At 25.2% G+C, this 11,080-nt stretch overlaps 1 protein-coding gene across 2 annotated transcripts in view; it reads left to right on the top strand.

The window, feature by feature from the left end:
• Window positions 1–1,520: 1,520 nt before the first annotated feature.
• Window positions 1,521–11,080, top strand: part of LOC115724915 (protein SRG1) — a 72,449-nt gene continuing 62,889 nt past the window's right edge. The window contains exons 1-4 of one of the 2 annotated variants that reach the window (XM_061117838.1): window positions 1,524–1,853; window positions 2,158–2,405; window positions 3,053–3,377; window positions 5,030–5,406. In XM_061117838.1, the coding sequence (XP_060973821.1) occupies window positions 1,599–1,853; window positions 2,158–2,405; window positions 3,053–3,377; window positions 5,030–5,275 (1,074 nt within the window). In that variant the 5' untranslated portion in view covers window positions 1,524–1,598 and the 3' untranslated portion in view covers window positions 5,276–5,406. Of the gene's footprint in view, window positions 1,854–2,157; window positions 2,406–3,052; window positions 3,378–5,029; window positions 5,407–11,080 lie in introns of those variants that run through there. The other variant, XM_061117839.1, reaches the window with a different exon arrangement.

Below are 11,080 nucleotides of genomic sequence, written 5' to 3'. Positions count from 1 at the left end.
TAATATCAAATATTTACGTATTTTACGACATAAAAAAAATTCAAACTAAGAAAATAAAAATTTCTCCACATTAACTTATTTTATTATTATTTTTTAAATTTGTAGTCTACTATTTAAAAATCATAAATATATACATTATATATAATTAAATATGATAATATATAATTTTATAATTTGCCCCCTCAAAATAAATCTGTTAACAATTTGCCCCTACTTTTTATTTTTTTTGCCCCCTACTTTTCTATCTACTATTATAGTCAATGATTCCCAACCATACAATAATTTAAAAATAATAAAGATATATATTTAATATATGATTAATTACACATATACATCAAAAAAGAGAATGCCACTTTATTTGTTTGCCATATCAGATTAATTAAAATTATTATAGCTTATGATAGGGGCACCTGTCGTTATTGATTAATTAAATATAAGATTTCATATAATTTATTATAATAATATTTAAAAAATATTACTAATTAATCGCAAAACGATATATTTAAAAAGTACTAAACATTACTATCGTCTAATAGTAATGTTTATTAGAACTTGTAATTTTGCCACTCATAATGTGGCTAGATGAGCGTTTGCTCATCAGGTATTTGGGTCTATCCCGGTTTCAGTTGTACTTAACAATATTCTGTGTAACGACCGAGAGGTCTAATTTATTTGAATCTATGATATAGACGCTTTTCCTCAATAAAAAAAATAGCAATGTTCATTAAAAAAAAAAAAAAAGAATAAATAAAATAAGCATAAGCATGTGCTCCGCATATCCTTCATTGCATCTGCATTAAATATCTATCTATATATAGAAAAATCAATGAATCCTTTTTGAGTAGCTCTAAAAAAAAAAAAAGAATTTTTTTTTGTCTTGTAGTTAAATTGAATACTTTTTTTTTCTTTTTTTATAAAACTCTTTCTTGCTGTTTAGAAAAGAAAAAATATATTTATCAAATTTTAGTTCTTGTATGAAAATTGTGAGACTGACTAATAATTACATTTTTCTTTGTTTTCAATTAATTAATCCTTTTTTTTTCCTTTTTCTTTTCAAACTTCTAAGTTTTATCTCTATATTGTAAAACATAATTACAAGTCAGCTCTAATTTTTTAAAAAATATAAAATCCTTTTTTTTTTATCTCTTTTTCATTTTCTTTTCTTCAATCTAAGTGAAACAGAAAATTCATTACATGTTTCTTTTAATTTTTATGCTTAACAAAATTATTTTTTAATAAATACAATTTTAGTTAAATATAAAATGTTGTTTTTATAATAATTATTATTAGGTATTTATACAAAATAAATTTGTTTTAATATTAAAATCTAATTCTCTTTCATTAAATTAGATTCATTTAAAATTTTTGTTGTAATTTTTTAATAACTAATATTTATTCATATTTAATCAAATTAATTCTTATAATTCCTTACAAAAAAAAATATATTTTGTTTTTATTTTAATTATCTTATACAAAATAAAAAAAAATATTACATTCACACAACTAATTTCTATATATATATATATATATTATTGCCATTGGTCATATCACCTCTTCAAAATCAAAATCACCTAAAACTAATCTCAACTTAATTCATAATGGAGTTTGAAAGTTGCAGTGTGATTGTGCCAAGTGTGCTTGAAATGACAAAAGATCCCAATATGGTAACAGTTCCAAGTAGATACATCCAACTTGAACAAGATCAAGATAATGTAGATCTCAATTCTTCTTCTGATGATTTTCCAGTTATCAACTTCCAAAACTTGTCATTGCCAATCTCTCATAACTCACAACTCTATCAATCTGAGCTCACTAAGCTCCACTTAGCATGCAAGAACTGGGGCTTCTTTCAGGTATTTAATTATAATATTTCGGCGATAAATATACTTAAGTTATTCGTAACATTTATTATAATATTTCAGCGAAAAATATACTTAAGTTTGTATCTAAGTTAAAAGAAGATTTGATAACTTGAGTACGTAATTACGTGTTTAAAACATAATAAGTTAAATGTTTTTGCTGCTAAAAGTATTATAATTTGAAAAGTTAAGTATTTAAATTGTATAAATTATTTATTAATTTTAACTATTTTTGTCGTAAACATCCTTAATATTTATATTGAATTAATTCTTATAATAATAATGATAATTTTTGCAGTTGGTAAATCATAGTGTAAGCAATTCTGTGGTAGAGAAAATGAAGGAAGAAGTAAAAAAATTGTTCGAATTGCCAATAGAGGAGAGGGAAAAGCTATGGCAAAGGCCGGGAGAAGTAGAAGGTTTTGGTCACACTTTTGTTTTTAACGACGAACAAAAAGTTAATTGGAAAGATGACTTATTTCTCTTTATCTTGCCACATGCATTGAGGAACCCTAATTTATTTCCCAAACTCCCTTCTTCATTAAGGTATTACATCTTTAATTAGTTTATGTGATTAATTAATTTCTTGAAAAATAATTTTTTATTTATATTTATATTTATCTTTTAGAATTAATGTATCCTTTTGCACAAAACATTTCAAACACATAAATAGTGCAAAATAATATTGAAAATAATCTCTTTTCAAACCATTAACCATATATATTACTTTTATTACCACTTAATGATAAATGTTTTAATTAATATGAATTTTTTTTTTTTTTTGAAATCATTAATATGAAATTATTTAGGAGATGAATATAACTATCATAAAGATTGCAATAATAATAATAAATAAAATAATAAAAAAAAACTATAGTTGCTTTTTTGTTTCTAGTATATAGGTGCACTAGAGCATATTTAAGGAGATAGCATATAAAGTCAAATTTGATAACAATAAATACTATATAAAATAATTTCAATTTTATCATTAATCATTAATAATATATTTAATATATAATTTTTTAATTAATATTTTTTATAATATTTAATTTAATAATTATTATTAATAATATTTTATTTTTTAATACAAATTTGTACCTTAAAATGGTTTTGTTGTGCTAGATATCCAACTTATTATTATTATTATTATTATTATTATTATTATTATTATTATAACACACACAAATGTGCAGGGAAATTTTGGAAATTTATTCATTAGAATTGGCAAAGCTAGCCAAAAGTATAATCTCCCAAATGGAAAAGGTTCTTGGATTAGAAAACAAAGAAATTTCCAAATTAGTTGAAGATGGAATGCAATCAATAAATATGATCAATTACCCTCCATGCCCTCAACCAGAGAAAGTTATAGGTGTGAAACCTCATTCTGACACTGCAATCCTTACCATTCTCCTTCAAGCCAACCAAGTGGAAGGCCTCCAAGTCAAGAAAGATGACAAGTGGGTCCTTGTGAAGCCTCTCCCAAATGCTTTCATTGTCAATGTAGGAGATATAATAGAGGTAATAATAATCTCTTAACTAACTACTATACTTATTGTTGAAAATAATTGGTTAAATATTATGTTTGGTGTGATTAAAATTTTAAAAAAAATTATAAATTTTATGGGTTTTTATAACTTCTGTGCAAAAATATGATTCTTTTTTTAAAAAATTATTTTATGAGAAAAATTAAAAAATACGAAAAAATTAAACAAGAATAACCAATTACTTTATACTGTTTTTCTTATATTGATAACTTTTTTTTTAAAAAAAAAAAAAAGAATACATAAATTAACTTTTTATTAAAAAAAAAAATCATACTTTTACAGACTCATACCTTAAAACCCGTAAAAATGAAAATATATGTATGAGAAGGCTCGAGCCGGAGAAATTTTTGGCTTAAGAACATTTTAATAAAATAAAGAAAAATGGTTCCATTGTCATTTTTCTTTGTTTTATCAAAATTGGTTAATAAAATGTGAGGAAATTACATTTTATACCTTTTTTATATTGTTCTCTTTTATTTTTACCCTCCTTTCTAAAATCTATCATTTTTACTTTTTTTTTTTAAACATTATACCAATTTTGCCCTTGTCACTTCAAGATACTCTCCATGTGACTCTCTTATGTCAGGGTATTTTGGGTACAATACATATAAAAAGAAGTATGTTTCAATTAAATATAAAATTAGGTAAATTTGATTAATTGATTAATAAAAGTGGTATTTTTCAACTTACCACAATAAATTGAGTGTAAGTTAGTAGGTGGGCTTGACTAATAGAAAATGTCAATTGGATTGGGCCTACTTATTAACCAAATAAATAAATAAAAAATTGTCCTTTTTGGGGAGCTTTTCTGTGTCTTAGGCACGGGCTTAACTGGCCTTATAGGCTAAGGTTGGGCTTCTGTATGTGTGTTGCCTCCTATATTATTCATAGGAATAATTATATAAGACACTATTTTTTTGTAAAATAATTACATTTTTACGTTCAAAGAATATTTTTTTACATTTTTACGGTTTTCTAAAAAAGAACACGAAAACAACATAAAATCAACAAGAAAACTACATAAAAGTAACATAAAAATAACAACAAAAAATAAAATACATATAACAAAAAATTAACATCAAATTAACAAGATTACAACATAAAAAGACTGTATTTTTTGTAAATAAAATAAAAAAAAAATCATAAAAATATTTATAATTCTGTGAAACCATATTTTTGTAATTTTTTTGTTATTTTTATGTTTTTGTGAAATAATCCCTTATTCATATGTACTTTATCAGGTTTATATGTATTAGTCTTAGCTATTAAGTCTTATTCCCATGATAAAATTTTAATAATTAGATCAATATTATATTCGATGTGATTAAATCAATTTAATATATATGAATCAGATTGGGCCTTGGGTTTGGCCGTTTGGTGAGCCCTAAGTATGGGCTTAGCTTGCGGCCGTAACCTAAGATTACGCTTGTTTATGCGTGTTGTCTCCCACATTATTCATATGTGAGCAATTTGTGAGGTTTATAATTATATTAGTTTTAGTTACCGAAGTCTTAATCTTATGATAGAATTTTTGTAATTAAATAAATATTATGTTTAGTGTAATTAAGTCAACCCTATAAATATATATATATAATATTAATGTAATCTTCATATGTATGCTTGCAGATTTTAACAAATGGACTATATCCTAGCATTGAGCACAGAGTTGTAGTAAACCCTAAGGAGGAAAGGCTCTCAATTGCTACATTTCTAAATCCAAATTTAGAATATGATATAGGCCCAGTCTCAAGCTTGATCACTCAACAAAATCCTCCCAAATACAAAACAGTGACAAGTAAAGAATATATCAAAGGTGTATTTTCCAATGAACCTGATGGAAAAGCTTATGTCGATATTATGAAATTGTATTAAACCTTAATTAATTACATCTACTGTAGGACTTGATTGTTATTGAGGTGGATTTTATCCTTGCTACAAAGGCAAAAGATACATTACTAGTTACTAGTTACTAGTTACTAGTAATAATGTCTTTATTCTTAAAACTATGTAATATTTTTTTTTATCAAGAAGAAAGTTTCATTAATTACACCAAAAATATATACCCTCACGGCTCTCCAAAGGAGACCAACCTTACCCCTCACTTAATTACAAATCAATCTCTTTAGTAAATCTATCTCCACTTTGGATCCATTCCTATTCTTGAGAAGATACAATCTATACTTGACATCTTTTTTAATTTTGCTAGCTATACAATTAATAGTATTAGAGTAATTTAGAAAAATACAATTGTTCCTATTCCTCCAAATATGGGATATTGTGGCTGCCAAAATAACAACCAGCAATCTCCCAATCAAGCTTGAATTTCCTAGCCGAAGCCAATTATTCCAACTCCCATAATCAGCCGACCAACTTCTAAACCCCACCCAAGCAAAGACTGGATCAAGAACTAGCTTTGAGAACCTGCAGTTGAAGAATAAATGCTGATGGTTTTCACTATCATAACCACAAACAGCACAACAAGTATCAGTTACTGGTATGTGAAAGATGGCGAGTTTTCTCTTGTGAGCAGGTTAGAGTGGGATGCCTGCCATAAGATGAAACTCTGTTTTGGAACATTCAGTCCACACCAGATAACCCTTGCAGCTAGGTCCGGCTGCTGAATAATCTGAGAGTTATAGAGCTTGGAAGCTCTAAAAATCCCTTTCGCACTAGCAGCTTTTATGTCTTGAGCCGAAAAGCTCTTCCTCAAATTGCACAACTTCTTCCAATACTATATTGTATCGAATTTCAACTCATAATTCCAAAAATCAGCCCCTTGAGATACACAACATTAACCCAATATTTAACCCATTTAATATGTTATTCATATTAAATAATGTCACTACAAGAATAATGGTTAATACCAACGCCACTATTACCAACGCCTAAAAGTCCTCATTAAAAATGAGAGTATCAATAACGACATTTGCCTGTCGTTGGGAAAGCTATTCAGTTTTTTTTTTTTTTAAAAAAATAGTTAATTAATAACGACTTTTTCTTTTCAATAACGACAATGTCGTTATTGAAAAAATCTTTAATAACGACATTGTCGTTGGGAATGTGTGTGTGGTTTTTGAAAATGAGCCGTTGATTTAGGCGGCAAATTTCCCCTCAAAATTGTCCCCAACGACATACCCCAACGACTATGTCGTTGGTGGCAGACTTGTCAATCTGCCACCAACGACATAGTCGTTGGGGCATGTCGTTGGGGATAATTTTGCTATAAAAAAAAAATTTGCAGAGGAAACCATTTCATTTCCTTCTCATCACAGTCCGCCTCTCCCCTTCAAAAACCCTATTTCAGAAACTTCGCCTCTCCCCCTTCAAAAACCTCATTTCAGATCCTTCCGCCCACCACCACTCCGTCCCCGACGTCGTCTGACCGCCCAGGCTCCGGCTCCTTCGGCTGTAGCGTCGGCCCACCACCGGTGGCATTTGTGAGGTAATATTTCATTATTTTTTTTAGTAGCATATATTTTTATATATGTATTTGTATTTATAATTTTTTTTTGTTTTAATCTTTGTAGCTATTTAGTTGTATTTATTTTGATTTGTAAAATGTTATATGTGATTGTAGTTGTTGTTTGTTTTATTTTTAATATATATGGGTGAATATTCTGAAATTGGTTTTTTTTAGATAATATTTGTATTTGTATTTGTTTTTGTTATTGTGTAACTCTAAATCTATTTGTTAAATTCAAGATTATTAATAGAAACAACAACAGCAACAATATAATAATAATAATAATAATAATAATAATAATAATAATAATAATAATAATGTCAGACTTTTAAAAAAACTTTAGTCTTAATTGAATATATATCTTAATGGAGGATAGGAAATCAACAAATATAACACAAAATATATATCTATAGAGATTTAAATAAAAAAGTTGCTATGTAAGATTGTAAAATAAAGAAAAGATTGTGGTATTTCATACCTAATTTGACTTGTTTACTTTGATGCTTTGGTCAATCAAAGAATCTGTAGGCTTACTTAATTACATTGGCAAAGGAAAAAAAATCATGTGTTAATTTCTGTTTATATATATAAAAGATATAGATGCGGCTGGTTTGTTTGTTTGTTTGTTTTTTTATATATATATTTTGATAATTTTTTGGTTTATATTGATAATATGTAATATTTTAATATTTGTGATGTATTTGGAAATTTTTAGATCGTGTAAATTAGGTTTAAAATTTTTGGGTAGTTTAAAATATAAATATTATTTTGGCCAAATTTTGTTAAAATTTTGATATAATTAAAAAAAACATAGAAGTTATATTTAAAAAAGAAAATTATAAGTTAACAATTATTTAAATAATGAAATTATTCTAGAATTAAGTAATTTAACTAAATAATTTTTTTTTTTGAAAAATAATAATAAATAATTAAAAATTTAATAAATAACTTTTATTAGTTGAAAGTAGATAATTAATAATTGAAAAAGTAATGAGTTTAATAATTAATAAATTCATACAATAAAAAATATTAATAAATAATTAGACTAATAATAAAAAAATAATCTAATATTTTATTAAATAAAAATAATTTAAATGAAAAATTAATATTTACTTTTAGTTAAAAAAAAAATAGACAATCTTGTATTGAAGTTACATGCAATTTTATTTAAATATCAAACCTACACAATTTTTTAAATAATATTTTGATATATTAAACCTAGAAACTAGAAATTACGTATATATATTCTTATATATATTTATATAAGTTAGTTTTATTATCATATGAAACGTATAAAAAGTGGTAATAAAATACAGTATACTTATTTATGGGGATAATCAATGTGCTAATGATCTAAGTTACTACTAATTAAAGTTTTTTTTTTTTTTGATGGAAAAAAAATGAATGAATGACTTGTATAAGAACATAAAAGCTATGATATTGTTACATAATTGAAAAGGTTTTAGCATATGTTTAGTAATGAGGTTCACCCCAACATATATAGTTTACATATATCCCATTGTGGTCCTGAGAAGTGGGACAAGAGCAAAAAGAATAAGCTCAAATATATAAAGAAATGAGGGTACATAAAATATCCTAAAATAATAAATAATTAAATACTTAATAAATAAGTTTTACTAGTTGAAAATAGATAATTAATAATTGAATAAATAATGAGTTTAATAATTAATAAATTCTTACAATACAAAATATTAATAAATAATTAGATTAATAATAAAGAAAATATTTATAAATAATAAAAATAATAAGTTAATAGTTTCTTATAAAAATGGTAACAAGTTATATTTTAAATGGATAATTATTTAACAAAATTAGTGAAATAAATCCTAAAATTTAGTAATTGAATTAAAAAGATTTTTTGTATATTTATAAAAAAAAATAGTAATAAATAATTAAATAATTATAAATAACTTTAATTAGTTGAATATAAATAATTAATAATTGAGTAAGTGATGATAAATTTTATAATTAATAAATCTTTGTAATGTTAAGTCTGGAATGTTAAGTCCTGAGCAATTTCACAGTCAAATGTACCAGTCATACTTGCAGTTTGTGTTTCAGTCGCCAAACAATTCGCAAGTATTGTTGAATATGATGACGCACTCGCCTCAGACGTCTCATATGTTAGAGCCTCGGATGCCACAAATGTCACAGATGCCGCAAAATATTCAGATGTCGACACAAGGGCAGCAATATCAGAACACATCGCAGACGATGCCGACACAACCATGGGAGCAGACATCTCAAATGATGCCGACACATCTAGGACAACAGACTTCTCAGATGATGCCGACACAACAAGGGCAACAGACATCTCAAATGATGTCGACACTACATGGGCAGCAGACATCTCAGATGATGACAAGTTCGCAAATGCCGCCATACTACCCACAGATGCCGGATGTTCCTGGGTCGGATGTTCCTGGAGATGCTAGTGATGAGGACGATGCTACTACAAACTTCTTTTAAAATATCTATTTTAATTTTACGAACTATCGATCTAATATGTTTGTTAATAGTTTATGAACACTAATTTATATTTAGGTATGCAGTACTATAATGTTTATGACTCACTTTTTATTGTAATATTAGTGACTCTAAATATTTTCTTTTAGTTAAATGATTTCATATCTTAATTAATTCAATAATTTTATATATTAATTAAATAATTAAAAAAAATTAAAATTAAAATTAATTATTTAATTTAATAATTTTAATATAATATTATATATTAATAATTAATTACAAATAATTTTAATATAATTATTTTTTTTTTTTCGAAAAAGCTCTTCAATAACGACATTGTCGTCATTGATAATAATATCAATAACGACAATGTCGTTGTTGATGCACTCAGGTTTTAAAAAAATAAATAAAATAAAATATTATTCCCAACGACAATGTCGTTGTTGATAATTTTTATTCCCAACGACTTAAAAAGTCGTTGTTGATAATCGTTTTTACCAACGAAGTATTCCCAACGACTTTTTACCAACGAAATGTCCTCATTGATGCGCAATACTGACGAAAACAGGGGTTTTTACCAACGAAATTTGTCCTCATTAATGCTCATTTTTCTTGTAGTGTGTAAACTTTACTAGAAGGCTTTCTTTGATTGGAAGACAATATAATTTTACTTGTAAACTCTAACTTATTTTATAAGGAAAAAGTTCCATTATCATCTATATATCTATAGAAACATAGGGTGGTGATATGATGGCTTTTATATGAATTATATTTTAATTTATTTTTTTTCTCATTTTTACATTTTTTATTTATTTTTTAAAATTTTATTGATTTCACTCTTTAGTAAGTTATTTTTTTTAAAAAAAAATAAATCTCACATTTTTTAGAAATGAATGTAGTATAGCACTTAGAGACTATTTATAGATCATTATTCACTTAAGTTTATATAAAATTAATATTACATAATTTATAATTTTTATATGTATAATTGATGATTTTTACTTAATTAATTAATTTTTTTTAGATAAATGCAACATATCTAAAAAAAATTATTTTTTAAATTATGTTTTTTTATTTAATAAATATCTTAACTTTTTAATAATGTTTAAAATAATTAAAAAAATATAAATATGCACAATAATTTATCTATCTATATATATAAAGAAAAACACAATTTATATGAGCACTTTTGTCATGATTATTTTGCTCAATTTTTATCATTTAATTAGATTTTAGACTAAAATTTAACAATTTATATAAAATTAAAAAATTACAGAACATTTGACTAATAAAAAAAATCATTATCAAAATCAAATGGTATTAATTTTAGTAATTTATATTTATATATCTATAGCGCCTTCTATAAGTTATATGAAAATAAATTAGTAATGTTAAAATTTTATACAATTTAAAAATTTAGTTATCATTAAATAAAAGATATAATTTATTATCTTGAAGAACATGTTGTTTACTAGGTACTTTATAATCACAATATTATTAATATTTAAGTTAGTATATGTTGAAAATACAAATGAATACTTCTAACTATTCGTGTCATTTCGAAAATGGCCAGACTTGGGAAGACAGGAGACGAGTTTCAGCCATTATCAATCGGTATTTCTCAGACCTTTTTACTTCGTGTCAACCTGTTATCTCTTCAGACTTTGATAACCTATTATCCCCATTAATAGAACTGTGTGACAATGAACTTATGCTGGAAATTCCTT

Source organism: Cannabis sativa, chromosome 6, assembly GCF_029168945.1.
Source record: "Cannabis sativa cultivar Pink pepper isolate KNU-18-1 chromosome 6, ASM2916894v1, whole genome shotgun sequence".
Classification (NCBI taxonomy): Eukaryota; Viridiplantae; Streptophyta; class Magnoliopsida; order Rosales; family Cannabaceae; genus Cannabis; species Cannabis sativa.
The sequence above is the reverse complement of the archived record's forward strand: the minus strand, read 5'-3'. Positions and strand labels throughout refer to the sequence as shown.